At 34.1% G+C, this 16,455-nt stretch overlaps 2 protein-coding genes across 2 annotated transcripts in view; both read right to left on the bottom strand.

Annotated features, from left to right (window-relative positions):
- Positions 1-16,455, bottom strand: part of LOC149257234 (superoxide dismutase [Cu-Zn] 4A-like) — a 219,919-nt gene that overhangs the window by 52,373 nt on the left and 151,091 nt on the right. The gene's annotated exons all lie outside the window — the stretch shown is intronic.
- LOC149257237 (germin-like protein 1-1) lies at positions 6,184-6,966 on the bottom strand. The gene is made up of 2 exons (XM_089433863.1): positions 6,849-6,966; positions 6,184-6,674 (listed from the first exon to the last, which is right to left on the bottom strand). The coding sequence occupies exons 1-2, from the start codon at positions 6,964-6,966 to the stop codon at positions 6,184-6,186; spliced, it is 609 nt and encodes a 202-aa protein (XP_089289989.1).

Raw genomic sequence — 16,455 nt, 5'->3', positions numbered from 1 at the left:
ATTGTTGTCGTGATCAATTCAGGAAAAATGTTGTTTTTCCCGAGATCATGTTAGTATATCTTAACATGACATTAAGCTTCTGAAATAGTAAAATAAGGTTACATCATTTGAAAGAAACATATAAAATCTTTGTGGATAGAGGAAACCTGAAAATATGAAAAACTTGATTCAACCCTATAAGCGTTCACGATTGAACAATAGTTTTGACAGTTTCATAAAAAATCATCTCCAAACCATACAAGGGACGTGTAAAGATTAACTTTTGAAGGAACGTAACTGATCACATACATATATATATAAATATATATATAAATATATATATATATATATATATATATATATATATAAATATATATAAATATATATATATATATATATATATATATATATATATATATATAGATATATATATATATATATATATATATATATGAAGCTTCAGTTGGGGTACAATTGTTCAAAAATAAATCGATTACAAGAAGCTATGAATTTAATCCATAATGTACCCAGGTATAAATTTTATACGTTTTTTGCAGAGGTCCAATTAGTATCATGTGCAAATTTGACTTGTGATTGTTCTAAATTTTTTCATAAAACTTAAATGCACACATTGGTGTATTTTTTCTTCACCATTTTGTGTTATAAATTGGGTCACAATCTTTTCTATATTTCTTAAGTCTGTTTCCACTTGTGCCTTTTCACCGCGTGTTGAATTCTAGTGCATCTTTTTTTAAAGATCACATATATTTGTGCTTATTGTAGTTTGGTAATTGTGCAATCCTTTATCACTACCTCGTGCATTGTTTTTATTTGGAAAAATTTCGGTGCATCTTCAAGGAATTCTTGATCCTGAGCTTCGTATAATACCAGGAATCCCTGCCACCTATTTGATTAGTTTTTCTTTCCTTTTGACTTCAATCCTTTCTTCCAACACACATATCTTTGAATTAATATAGATCTTTTGTTCCTTTGAGTTTACCTTGATCGCCCATGTTCAACTGAGTGCTCAGTCAAGGCATTGTTACCCATGTCAATGCTTTTGTTGATACTTGTTAATAGCTTATGTAAGTGAGGTGAATCTTGAAATTGATAGATTCACATATCTAACAATATTTACCAAATATGCATCAATCAAATTTAAAACTTTTAAGATTTAGGTTGTGTGTTGTAGAAGATGATATTCTACTTTCTTCAAATTCTAGGATTTCTGCTGACAACATTATCCTATTTTCATTTTTATGTCTTTGCTGGAATGGGCTGGTTGGAGAACTCTACTATTTCAACATTAAGTGCTCGAGTATTTTCTAAAATGGTTGCTTCATGGAGAAACTTGATTAAAAACTCGCATGAGGTTGAACTCTTCTCTGTTAGAAACAAAGACATAATTGTCTCCAAAAATGCCAATATTCTGTAGTAATCTCTGCAAATTTATCATTATAATCATTCCTTGAATTTGCATTTCCCTTTTCTGCCTTGGATTTTTCCTTGGACATACCCCACAACCAACGTGACGTGTACACTCACAATGCTTCTCCAATCGATAGAGAAAAAACCTTGCAAGCTGTTTTGATGGCCAACATAACTCTCCAATACAAATCTATTTTTATCTCATCAATATCTTTTGCCCACCACTCTTTTGGAGCAAAGTAGTATCTCTGGATATGAAGTTCATTAAATTAAGGGCTCGAAACGCTATCAGATGTCTTATAATAATTTTTTCCAATAATGTGGTTGTAATACCATTTTACCTTTGACAGATCCACCATTGCTAAGCATGCAATTATTTTAATGCATCAATTAACAATTTAAAGATCTTTAGATGAAGGGAAGAGAGCCTTGGTTGTATGCAACGTGATGATTGAATCCTTCCAATCATGAAAGATGCATGATTTGAATAAGATATAAATCTTGTATATAAGGTTTCCCCTTTCCATTGCCTCTGGTAGCTTCTTTAATGTAGAAGGTTTTTGGTTTTTCCCCAAATTCCATAAACTTCATTGTTGCTTGTACTTGACCTGATTGCAAATATTTTTGATAGACCATTAAGAATGTATGGTTGAAGCAACCAAAAGATGGTCATTGGAATCATTTAATTAGTTATGTATACTAAACCATTATCCTTTGGTGGTTTAAGTGTTCCGAGTTCTGCTAGCGACACAACTATCATGCCAAGAACATAAATGAATGTCCCAAATGCTATCCTTTAGAGCATCCTCATGTCGTGCCTGAGACATGTAAATGTTTTGGCTAGTGTAACAAAGATCCAATTATACATGGGCATAACACAAGATTACTCAAGAATATGAAACTTTGAAAGGACGCATGATGGATCTTTATTAATATGTCCAATGGTATGACTAACCATTGTGATGCTAGTTTCATGATGAAATTAGAACACCATGCAAAGACAACCGCATACATTAAACATGTTACCCAAATAGGAATACACCATGCAAAGAGATTGACCTTTCTGGCACTCAATATAATGTCATGAGATGCTTTTTCCGGGGAAATCTTTATGATATCTTTGTGAAGTTGGTTTGGTATTGAACTAGAAATAAACGAATTCAATAAACTAACCCCCACTCCAATTTCTCGACCCAATATTATACAACCCAAATTGTAGAAACCCATGTCTTTGTAGTGAACCTCTTAAACATTTTCTAAACCTAAATGTTATTCAGAATGACATTGTTTTGCTATCTGAGCGAATGTAAAATTCACTTGAAGGTAAGGCAATAGAACTTCATAATTATCTATGGGTTCTAGTGACATGGTTTAAATTACATGATATAGTAGATAGCCACCATATAGGCAAACATATTTCACTTCCCAAGAATCTCCTGCATCAACTAATACATATGCAATCCTCTGCAGACCATGTCAAAACTCTTTGTGCCGAAGTGTGATGCCATACTTGTTGGCCTCATAGACAACAATGTCTAAGCGCTGAAAGACTTGTTCACGATATACACCAGGTGAAGTCTGCAATGCCTTGTGCTGGCCATCGTTGAAGTCTCGGCCTTGTGACAACCATCATTGAAGTCCCAGGCCCTAGCAACATTTAGTTCATGAGCTGCAACTTATTCAAAAGCAGAGGTAACCCTATTTCTCTCTCTTGGATCTATTTCCATAACCAAAGCATGGTCTAGTTGCAACTTGTCAACTACCTTGCGTGTAACTCTCACGAATTCCATCAAAGGTGTAGCGCCCAATCATTTTTTTTTACCACTAGCTTGTTTATTTCTGTTGTCTTAGAAAGGCTATTATTCTTAATCCGTTCACCTTTTCGAGGATCCTTATTAATGATATTTATCAATATTAAAGTTAGTACTATTTATATTGATAATGCTAATGTTCGTACTAATAATTTCAATGTTAATAATATTAACGTTATTTATGTTAATATCAATACTTCAATGTTATTGTAATGTTAATGTTATTTAATAAATAATATTATTATTACTAACATTAAAAATAATAAAAACGATGTAGTAATGATGTGATTATTATTATTACTCAAATGATTTTAATAGCTAACATTAGTTTTGTTAATATTAGTTAGTAATTTGTAATAAATTAATATATTTGTAACATCTGTTTTTCATTAATAATCAACATTAACGTATTGATATAAAAAAAATGTTTACTAAAAATATACAAAATGTAAAACCCAATTTCTGAAATATTCACAAGTGTAAATTTTTAACGTAAAATATAGTTTTAAGATTTATTTATTTAATAGTAATACAATTTGCTTAATCTTTAATTTTAAACTCAAGTTTTTAATTCTTTTAACTTAAGAGAAGATGTATATATTTAGGATTTCTTGAGAGTTTCTGGTCTTATATGCTAATAAAAACACTATAGTTAAATATATTCAATAAGAAAACAATCCCATGTCTTATAATTTCATACATTGTGCCCATACCTACCTACTAGGTAGAGTGGTCTAGAACTGCATAAGTTGTGCCCTTGGAAGAGATTCTTATTCATATGGATGGCTTGTAGAAATTATTTTGTGTTATATTTCAAAAATTGGGGAAGTATTCATCCTCTAGTTTATATTTGATTGCAATAAGATTTAATTCGGACCTTAGTAAGAAAATACAATTAGGAAACATTTGAGTTATTATTCCCATGATTTAATAGGAACAAGTAGGCCCTAAATATTAAAAGTGAACAAGTAGGTGCTAATTAAATATGTACAAAAGCTTCCCTTGCCCTCTCTAAACTTGGTTGTCCCAGTCTGATCCAACACTTTTCATTATGAAACTTTTACTGTAATAGAACAACAAACAACACTAATTTTCTCTACACCTCCCACATCTAGTCAATCCGGCTGGAACTAAATTTACAATGAAAATATAAGCATGGTTGAAAATATAGATTTAAAGATGCAAGGAAGCTATTAGTGAAAACTCCATCCACTGATGTAGAGGAGTCCGGGAGAAAAAAGGCTTTGTAATTAACGAAAGGATTGATTTGGAAACGTTCAGTAAGTGGATTCCTATTAGATTGGAAAAGAAATTTGAAAATAATGAATTTACTTAATCTAAAAACATTAATATGCACCTTAAAGAATTATTTTCAAAGTCTTGTAGAGATACATTGGGCTACATGGAAAACATATGCTTGAATGTACTTAATCTAAAAACATTAATATGCACCTTAAAGAATTATTTTCAAAAACTTGTAGAGATACATTGGGCTACATGGAAAACATATGCTTGCGTGTATAACTTGGTTGTTAGCTATCTTCTTTTTGGAAAGTTAAAAGTGACTTCCCAAAACCAAAATAAGTTGTTCAATCTCATATCATTATCTTTTCTCTTTTAATTAGAGGTGAAAACAAAAGTCTTATCCATTGTAGACTTGTGGCATCAAATATTTAATGTTACTATCTTGGGAAAGCAAAGAAACAAAAAAGTGATGTAGAAAATGGATATAGTAACAAGGCTTCATTTCACCGGTGAAAAGGAATAACACGCAAAATCTTGCTTTCCTTGCAGCGATGCATAATATCAATATACATGGACATAGATATAGTAAATAATCTATAGAGTCTTCACTTAATAATAGGGTGATGTTTATGTATATATTTAAAATAATATAATATAAGTATATGTATCTTTATTATTGGGTGTTAAAAATAATATGGTGATGTCTATGTGATTAAAAACAACATAGTGATATGTTTATTTCTTTCGAAATGACTTCATATATCTTTTTATTATTTCAAATACAAAATGCATATCCTTTTGATAATTTCAAATACAAAATAGAACAACATATCTCTTTTTATCTTTTTTATCATTTAGAATAGAAAGTGGAACTCCATATCCTTTTTATCATTTGAAATAGTTCACATCCTTTTTTTATATCCTTTTTATCATTTGAAATACTTCACATCTTTTTTTATGATTTGGAATACAAAATCTAAGTTCACATCGTCCACCAGAGACAAAAATAAATTAAATTTAGAGACGTGGATTGCTTGCTTACTCGAATAGATTACACAATGAATGCAGTAGGTGTTATAATGTGAGTGTGTTTTTTTCACGTCAGCCATATATGTGTTTTGTTTGGAAGAGAGGCATGATGCCCTGGTCGATGTATTGAGGTCATGATATATGTTGTGTCAGTTAAACAAAACAGTGAAGACGAAGCATGGAAATCTCACACTACCAAACAGACACCAGTATGGGTTGATTGATTAATGATAGGACTGTTTCTATAAATACTTTTATTTTGTTTTGTTTCAATGATAAGAGTGTTTCAATGTCAAATATAGATACTTTTATTTTGTTTGCATCAGATGAGATGCACCGTGTAGGGCTCCATGAAGAAGATATTAGGCAGTGTTGTGTCCATTAAATAGAAAGAGAAAGGTGTAAATGACTATAACATGATAAAAATCTCAAACACCCATATTGGAATGTGAAAATTTTTCCTTTATTGCGTATACATCACTATACACGTGGTGTAAAATTTTACTTTATTGCATATAGATCACTATACACGTGAGGGAAAGAGTGGTTTTATTTATTTATTCGGTTAACCGCACAACAGCCCAATGACTGGTGAGTGACTCACTCGTGGCATGAATGAATGAATGAATTAGATGAGTGGGCATCAAGCCAAGAATTTCCTTTGGAGAAGTTGCACCAGGGAGGCGTCGATCTAGAAAGCTTTGGCCAGAAGGGAGGCATCAACCGGGGGAGAGGCTCCAAACAAGGATTGGGCGACCTGCTGGGTTCCCGGAAGCTGGCTACTCAGTGCAGAGATGGCCATAGCGTTGCCATAGCCCACGTTCTGTTGGAAGTGCACCAGACCTTTGGGGAACACGAACACGTCTCCCTTCTCAAGCGTTTTGCTGAACAATTTATTGGCAGTGGTGATAAAGCCGACTGAGAGAGTACCCTCCATGACCACCAAGATTTCTGTGGCTCGCGGATGAGTGTGAGGGGGATTAAGGCCGAGAGGAGCAGCGAAATCAATCCGAGCCAAGGAGATTCCCAAGGTGTTTAAGCCTGGTATCTGCATTACATTGGCTGGAGTGACGTTGGATCCCATCATGTTACCTGTATCCCCTGCAATATCTAGGCCCCTAAACATGAAGTCATCTGCAGTAACCATGCTTGCATCCGTACATGGGAACCCATTCACATTAACTACAATTACAGTCAAATAAACATCTATATATATGATCAGATTCACATCGCATGAAACGAATCGAAACCCTAATCGCATGATCAGATTATATTGTTATTCACATCGCATGAAACGAAACGAAACCCTGATTAGCAAACACATGATCAAGACCTCAAACTCAAAGTCTTACATACCTCTGCTCGTCTTGTCAGCCACACAAACGTCTTGTAAAGGATCTGCATCAACTGCACGCACAATAACAATATTATGCGCCACTAGTACTACAAGCGCTAGCGCTAGAAAGGATTTCATGACTGGACTGCAGCTAACTCAGGCAACTATTCTTCGGTTCTGTTCGATTCGAGTAGATGCTCTCTCTTATCTGATCAGATCCTTAGATGATATGATAGATGGAGTTTGGTGAAATATGAAGAGCATTCTTCCTTTTTATAACAACACAAACGCCAACGCCAACGCCAAGTTCTTGAGCTAAATTTTCTTGCTTGATGGACTTGTTGAATGTGTAATTTCAACGCAGAGTTATATCGCCAGAAATCGTTCACCAAACTCGCCTGAGAGTTCTCGGGCCACTTTCCGGTAAAGGGACTTTCCGTATATTTGAGCCCGAGAAAATTTGGAGTTGACGCGTGGCTGTCCCCTTACGTCACCATGTCTGACATTCTCGGGACATAAAGCTCTGCAGAAAATGATCTCCCGATATCTTTGTCCGCCGTTCGATTGTCTCCAGCGTTTTTGTCCGTTGATTGCTCAAACCTGCATACGGCAAATATTAACTATGTTGCGTGGAGTAAAACTAAGTTCTGGTTGACCATACCTTTATTAATGCTTTGTCATAGGTGTAGGTAATGCATTTAGTTTTTCATACGGCATATATTAATGTTCATAAAAACGTGTTATATTTTTTTTATAGAGCGTTGACCATATGTAATGTAAAAAAAACCCACGGTAGTTTTTATTATAACGAGCCCGCGTGCACAGGTTGTTTATAAAAATGTATTGAACGCACAGCAGTGCGAGAACTCAAATAGAACAGGGATGTATTGTATTGGTTTGCCATCGCAAAACCAAGAAATAGTATGAAATTGTTTTGTAATATCCACAGCAGTGGAAAACAAGAAGTGAAAGAGCGCATGGTGTGAGTTTTTTTATATAAGTGAATGTAATGAAATTTTTACTGTGTATGTAAAAAATTTGTTTTACAACAGTGATGTAAAAAGGGTTTTACAGCAGTAAACCCAGCTCAGTGAATTCTCAGGTGAAAACAGAGTTTTGTAGAATGAATTGTTTTTGGTAAATCCCTCTAAGTAAAAGAGGAAGAAATATGTTGTTTCAGGCATTTTTATTTTAAACGAATATCAATCATTTTATGGTGGTGAAATATTCTGTTCCTCAGTAAAAAAATTTAAGCTTCCCTGTGCAAAAGGATTCTGAGGAGGTGAAACAGAGCATTGCCTCTGTGGAGTTTATTTCTTTTGTGTTTTTGGGATTTTCCCATTAAAAATCCCCAACAGTGGTATCAGAGCAGGCTTAGGCTCTTTGAAGGTGACAAAGAAGCTGAAGGGAGGAGCTTGTTGCAGCAGTAAAACTTCTCAAGCAGAGTGAAGGCTCAGTGAGGAAAATACTCAGATATTTCAGAAAGTTTTTTTGTGTTGTTGAAGAAACGGTCAGTTGTTTTAAACACACGGTCAAGGATTTAGAGGCAGAGATCAGAATACAAGGAATGGCCAGCACAAGCACTGGTATGGGTATGTTTAACACCCAGCTCCCACAGTTTAATGGGAAAAACTATGACTATTGGGAAATAACCATGACAGCCCTGTTTGCCTCTCAAGATTTATGGGAAATAGTTGAATCTGGGTTTGAAGAACCAGCAGATGAAAATGAGTTCAATGCATTAACTCAGGGAGAGAGAGATCAGCTGAAGAGCAATAGGAAGAAGGATTCAAAAGCCCGTATGTTATTGTATCTAGCAGTAGACCAGAGTGTGTTTCCAAGGTTAGCAGCAGCTAAGACAACAAATGAAGCATGGCAAACCCTCAAGACAGCCTATCAAGGCATGGAGAGAGTGAAGACAGCAAAACTACAATTGCTGAGAAAAGATTTTGAGAACCCGTGCATGAAGGAGTCAGATAACATTGACTCATTCTTCACTCATGTGATTGGTGTAATCACGCAAATGAGAACTCATGGAGAAACCATTGAAGATAGAAGGATTGTGGAGAAAATATTGAGGGTCTTACCCTCAAGGTTTGATGCCATAGTCACCACCATTGAAGAGACAAAGGATCTCTCAAACTATTCAGTTGAAGCTACATGCATCACTGATAACACTGAGCAAAGGTTGAGTAGGAATGAAAACTCATCTCTTGAGCAAAAACATAGATTGTCCTTTGGAAGAGGAAGAGGTCAAGGAAAGAAACCGAAAGGACAGAAACAGAACTGGAAGGAAGAAACCATCAAATGCACAAGGAAGAGGCAACAATACAATCAGAACCAAGGCCAAGGCGGCAGCCAACAAAGGAGAACAGTATCATGCTCAAGGACAAAGGTATGAAAGATCTAATGTGCAATGCTATTATTGCAAAAAGTATGGACTTATGCAAGTGAATGTAGAAAAAACAGGATGATATGAACAGTGGAAAAGAAATTCATGATCCGAAAGCAGGAAACACCATATGTATGACAAGGTTAACAAACAGTCAAAATTTGTCATTTTAGCTTCAATTAAACAAACACGTAACTATCTTTTTGCCCATAAAAATGTGAAATAGAAGTTAGGAACTGATAGTAAATTTCTGTTATGGGATAAAGGAGAGGTAAAAATATTTACAAATAAGGAAAACCATAGCAGATGTATACTTGTCCCGGAATGAGATGTAACCTCTTGAGTATTGGAACTTGTCCATAAGGGTACTTTCTTTAAAAATGATGTTTCCATCTGGATATAGACCCAGCAAGATGCATTGCTGAATGAAGATGACAATTGTGTCCCACATCTTCTTCTTAATTGCAATGTTTTGCCAATCCAACATCGGGTTGGGTTCTCCTCTAACATGAACAACTTCAATACTCTGAAATGATTTCTTTTACTTCCAGCGTCATTCCACACAACATGTGATTTTCCCAATAATTGCTTGCAACGTGTTCATTCATGAAATTATTTAGGAGCTTCGAGTTTCCTTTTGTGATAACTTTGGAATATTTCATTTTATTTAACACATTTTATTCTTTTGATTAGCGCTTGCATCTCATCCTTATAGTTTGACACTTGCCAAAATCTCCCAACAATTTAATGATTTATCTTTGATAAATCCACCCATGCTATATATTCCTAGGTTTCCTTTAAATCCCCTTCGATATTAACTTTTACGAATACCGAGGGTAATGATTTCTACGGCTGCTCTGATTATTAAAATATTGTTTTTCCTATTTTCTTCTAAATAGAGATTTATTTTCTGAGGAAAATTTTCAAATAAGCTAGGATTATGGCCAGGGAGATTTTCTTATTAGATTTGGATTTCTCTAGTATCACTTTCTTGACCTAAAACCAAATATCTCATGGGCATAGATTTTAATCTTCAAACATCCCACCATTTATATCTTTTCAACTAAATGAGATTACAAATCCTCGGATGATTTTTCAAGGAAAAATTGTTTTCAAAATGGGAGATTTTGAGGGAGGTTTCCCTCATTTTCTTTGAGAGATACTTCACCTGGTTAGTCCTTGAAAACCCTTTTTTTTCGCCAGACTCAATAAAGTACCATACTTTATTGATCATTTCGCATTTCAACAGTAGTTGTTGGCTGATTTTAACATCTCTCATGGATTGTTTCAGCTTGTTGGCCCAATATCCCCCTCATTTTCAGAGCTTTTCTATTAGGATTTTTTCTATTTATAACCAAAGATAAGTTGGGTTATCCTAGAAGGTATTCCAAATGCTGGGAATGAAATTTTTTTTCTGAAGTTTTTATTTATTGGAGATCTGTTGATTCAGGATTGGTTTGTAATACTCTCGGATGTTATGACTCTTCGCCCCATCCTTGTTTCATCTAAGTGAATCACTATATTCCTTTATAAAAATTCTTCTCTGATATAAGTTTTTATCCAAAATTATCTTTTCCTCCTCACTAGCCGCAATAGTCTAATCTCTAGTCTTCTTCCATTCGTGAAAAGGGACCAATAATCTATGGCATATTTCCAATGGATTTCATTCATCCTGTATTGGTTATTGCTTCCTTGATTCTTGATGATCCGTCAGTTTCTTTAAATGGGGTTTTCCCATTATAATCTTTATCCAAAATGACACCTCCTCTCCTTCTCCAATCTCCACCAAAATCCTTTTACAATATTGTTCCCGATTGAAGATCCCTTCGGAAGTTCTTATTTTGTAGAATCTCATAAGTACTTTTTTTAAAAGATATTTTCCTTGTATCATCATATTCCACAAAGTATTTGATCCATATGGGATCCTCGAGAAGAGGTTGGTTGTTGGAGCCTTGGTTGCTAGAACACTTATTTTACCCCATCCTCTTTCTTCGTTTTGAGATATTTTGCGTGGGTAGTAGATGCCAATCCTTTTTTTGTTACATCCCACATATTTTTTTTTGGCACATTAATTTTACCATTTAGAGATTACTCTGAAATTTGAATGGTGCATTGATAGCAATGCTCTATTAGAGAGGAATGACCATTGTCACTCTTTGAATAATTTTTTTTTTACCTGCGAGAAAATTTCTTGTTGTACCATACTTTCTTTTATTGGTTTTCTGTTAATGAAGCTTATTGAAGGACAAAATTAGGGCAATAGGGTCGTTAACATATGTTTTGGACCTAAATTTGTAATGTGAAGGATTGGGTTTATAAACCATTTTTTATTGTTGGAATGGTATCATGTGCCTGAGTTATTTATGAAATTGAACGCTGGTTACTTTCGTTATTGGAATTAACATTATTCTTGTTTTTAAGATTTGAAAGTAGTTCTGTGATCCTAGAATAATGCAATTTTTTTCTCGTACTATATCAAGCCCTATGGAAATTTTAACGTAGGGGGTATAACAATGATAACATTTAATTAAGAGGACCAAGCCCTCTACGTACCTCGATGTTAGTGGCAGTGATCATTGAAATCGTCTATCATGACCCTAGTATAAATGTAGCCGTCACTCAAGAATAATCTCGATTGGCCATGTTAAGATTTATCTATCTTATTTTAATGCTTTAGAGGGTGACATTGACGATGAAGATCCTAATATAGGAAATGATTTTGATGATATGTAGTATTAGTTATTTTTCGTAGCATGATTATTTTTGGACTCTATAGGCCATTTAGGCCTCTTTGTTGATGTATTTAGGCCTCTTTGTTGATATATTGTTGGCTTTATGTTAATTTCCTCTTTTCAACTTTAAAGGGGGTTTGCATTTTGTTTGAGGCATTTATGCTTAGATCATCAACCTGTGTGGTTTATTGCATGTAAGCTATGCTCGTTGTGTTCTCACTGGCATGTGCTAGTCAGTTGTGGATATTTTATTTAAAATTTTGCATTCAATCAACGCTTAGTTAAATCTTTGAGTCATGTAAAGATTCAAGGTTTTAGGTGTTGTGGGGGAGGTTGGAGGAATGATTTGTGTTTCTTTGCAATTTTCCAATTATTGAGTTGTTGTCATGCAAACCCATACAAGGAATTCCGCTCAACAATTATAAGCAAACCAACCCTTGTCATATTTGGAATGTTTCTCCAATCCGACTGATATTATTCTAGTCACACGGGGTGTCCCTAATGGATATATTCTTCTACCTAATTAATAAATATGTGTACTCCAAGATGATCAACACACTCAAGACTCAATTTGAGACTGTCTACAAACAGTCAAAAGTGAAGGTGAGCTCAATAAATACTTTTCACTGGTCAGGTTCAACTTTCAAAGATGTAAGTAACAATTAATTTAAATAGGAATGCATGAAAGATGTCACTTAAGTGAGAAAAATACTTTGTGGATGCATTGTAAAACTACCTATCACAAATTTTTTTTTTTCATCAACAACTAAGATTCAAAGAGATAAGAAAGAATGAGTGTATAAATCAAATAAATCTCAAGAGTCTGCTGCATCATGGTGAGCCACAAATGACAGGCTGCCGCTGAAGCCTTGCTTGCAGTGAAGGCAATGGTTTGAGGTTCGAAGGTGTGAGTTTTTTGCTGCTACTACATTGTCTGGAGAAAACCAATATACAACCTTTTGACCTCCTTTGAAACCTGTATATAAAGGGAAGACCATCAAGGGGATGAATTTTCCCTAGTTCTTTCGGAGGGAAGCAAAAAAACATGCCATTTTGGTCATCCTTTGCATGGTAGACAACCGAGTTCTGTTGTTGTTTTCAAACCTTCTTTTCTTATTTTTTGTTGAGGCTAACGTTTTTAGCATTGTCATGATGATTATGGCAAACAATTGTCAAGCATGATGCCTATCAACAACAAGAGGATCAACCTCTTCTAACTTTTACTATGTAATTGTTTTTCCTTAGTTTACCACTTGTCAACTTGCTATTTGATGTCAAGTTGAACTACTATCTAAAGGATGAATTAGGGATGTTGTTGTTGCTTTCACCCCCCCCCCCTCCCCACTATTTGTGTTTCTAGTGGTTTTTAGAGTTAACAAGTGTTCTTACTGAGGGGTTTGACTCAATTATTCGTTCTTATAGATATTAGTTAGAGAAATTGTTATAAATGACGTAGACCCTACTGTGAGATACAAGATGACAAAATGTAAAACACAAGAAGAAGTATGTAATCCTTTTCAATCTCTTTTTTATTATATTTACTTTCAATGACTTGGGTATAAGGCCTTTATTTTTAAAGTTTGCGCATGACATTTAAGATTTTTTCATTACTTGAAAGACATTGTCAAATATTTTTTGTTACAGTTTCAAGAAAAGACTAGTGTTGTTGTTATAGCAAGGTGATAATACTAAATTTGACATGTTTTCCAAAGAAGATTCTTATTAAAAATTTGAGTTTCTTATCTAAATTTTAATGCTGCAGGGGTAGATACTGTCCAATAAATAGGTTTTTGAAACTTAAAAGCATCTCCATCTTCATCTATCTATAGGAGATCATGTAAGTGAAACATAGTCATCATAATCCCTACAACGATTATGCTAATGCTAAAACACTAGAAAACAATATAAATTTAGAGCACTTTTTCTTCGAAGTAATTTGTATATTGTATCCCATGTAAGTGCCATGACTCTCCCATTGTTGTCGTGATCAATTCAGGAAAAATGTTGTTTTTCCCGAGATCATGTTATTATATCTTAACATGACATTAAGCTTCTGAAATAGTAAAATAAGGTTACATCATTTGAAAGAAACATATAAAATCTTTGTGGATAGAGGAAACCTGAAAATATGAAAAACTTGATTCAACCCTATAAGCGTTCATGATTGAACAATAGTTTTCACAGTGGCATAAAATATCATCTCCAAACCATACAAGGGACGTGTAAAGATTAACTTTTGAAGGTATGTAACTGATCACATATATATATATATTATATATATATATATATATATATGATGAAGCTTCAGTTGGGGTACAATTGTTCAAAAATATATCGATTACAAGAAGCTATGAATTTAATCCATAATATACCCAGGTATAAATTTTATACGTTTTTTGCAGAGGTCCAATTAGTATCATGTGCAAATTTGACTTGTGATTGTTCTAAATTTTTTCATAAAACTTAAATGCACACATTGGTGTATTTTTTTCTTCACCATTTTGTATTATAAATTGGGTCACAATCTTTTCTATATTTCTTAAGTCAATGTTTCCACTTGTGCCTTTTCACCGCGTGTTGAATTCTAGTGCATCTTTTTTTAAAGATCACATATATTTGTGCTTATTGTAGTTTGGTAATTGTGCAATCCTTTATCACTACCTCGTGCATTGTTTTTATTTGGAAAAATTTCGGTGCAACTTCAAGGAATTCTTGATCCTGAGCTTCGTATATGAGGAATCCCTGCCACCTATTTGATTAGTTTTTCTTTCCTTTTGACTTCAATCCTTTCTTCCAACACACATATCTTTGAATTAATATAGATCTTTTGTTCCTTTGAGTTTACCTTGATCGCCCATGTTCAACTGAGTGCTCAGTCAAGGCATTGTTACCCATGTCAATGCTTTTGTTGATACTTGTTAATAGCTTCTGTAAGTGAGGTGAATCTTGAAATTGATAGATTCACATATCTAACAATCTTTACCAAATATGCATCATTCAAATTTATAACTTTTAAGATTTAGGTTGTGTGTTGTAGAAGATGATATTCTACTTTCTTCAAATTCTAGGATTTCTGCTGACAACGTTATCCTCTTTTCATTTTTATGTCTTTGCTGGAATGGGCTGGTTGGAGAACTCTACTATTTCAACATTAAGTGCTCGAGTATTTTCTAAAATGGTTGCTTCATGGAGAAACTTGATTAAAAACTCGCATGAGGTTGAACTCTTCTCTGTTAGAAACAAAGACATAATTGTCTCCAAAAATGCCAATATTCTGTAGTAATCTCTGCAAATTTATCACTATAATCATTCCTTGCATTTGCATTTCCCTTTTCTACCTTGGATTTTTCCTTGGACATACCCCACAACCAACATGACGTGTACACTCACAATGCTTCTCCAATCAATAGAGAAAAAACCTTGCAAGCTGTTTTGATGGCCAACATAACTCTCCAATACAAATCCATTTTTAGCTCATCAATATCTTTTGCCCACCACTCTTTTGGAGAAAAGTAGTATCTCTGGATATGAAGTTCATTAAATGAAGGGCTCGAAATGCTATCAGATGTCTTATAATAATTTTTGCCAATAATGTGGTTGTAATACAATTTTACCTTTGACGGATCCACCATTGCTAAGCATGCAATTATTTTAATGCATCAATTAACAATTTAAAGATCTTTAGATCAAGGGAAGAGAGCCTTGGTTGTATGCAACGTGATGATTGAATCCTTCCAATCATGAAATATGCATGATTTGAATAAGATATAAATCTTGTATATAAGGTTTCCCCTTTCCATTGCCTCTGGTAGCTTCTTTAATGTAGAAGGCTTTTTGTTTTTCCCCAAATTCCATAAACTTCATTGTTGCTTGTACTTGACCTGATTGCAAATATTTTTGATAGACCATTAATAATGTATGGTTGAAGCAACCAAAAGATGGTCATTGGAATCATTTAACTAGTTATGTATACTAAACCATTATCCTTTGGTGGTTTAAGTCTTCCGAGTTCTGCTAGCGACACAACTAGCATGCCAAGAACATAAATGAATGTCCCAAATGCTATCCTTTAGAGCATCCTCATGTCGTGCCTGAGACTTGTAAATGTTTTGGCTAGTGTAACAAAGATCCAATTATACATGGGCATAACACAAGAATACTCAAGAATATGAAACTTTGAAAGGACGCATGATGGATCTTTATTAATATGTCCAATAGTATGACTAACCATTGTGATGCTAGTTTCATGATGAAAGTAGAACACCATGCAAAGACAACCACATACATTAAACATGTTACCCAAATAGGAATACACCATGCAAAGAGATTGACCTTTCTGGCACTCAATATAATGTCATGAGATGCTTTTTTCCGGGAAATCTTTATGATATCTTTGTGAAGTTCGTTTGGTATTGAACTAGAAATAAACGAATTCAATAAACTAACCCCCACTCCAATTTCTCAACCCAATATTATACAACCCAAATTGTAGAAACCCATGTC

Source organism: Pinus tabuliformis, chromosome 6, assembly GCF_031772625.1.
Source record: "Pinus tabuliformis cultivar Carrire ecotype Pingquan chromosome 6, CPIR1, whole genome shotgun sequence".
Lineage (NCBI taxonomy): Eukaryota > Viridiplantae > Streptophyta > Pinopsida > Pinales > Pinaceae > Pinus > Pinus tabuliformis.
This window is presented reverse-complemented; position numbering and strand designations above follow the sequence as displayed.

What these genes read in the sequence shown, in the direction of transcription:
- LOC149257237 (XM_089433863.1), bottom strand. Translation starts at nt 6,966, where the DNA reads ATGAAATCCTTTCTAGCGCTAGCGCTTGTAGTACTAGTGGCGCATAAT. An exon ending in GGCTGACAAGACGAGCAGAG is followed by an intron (nt 6,675 to 6,848) that starts GTATGTAAGACT and finishes CTGTAATTGTAG; the next exon opens with TTAATGTGAATGGGTTCCCA.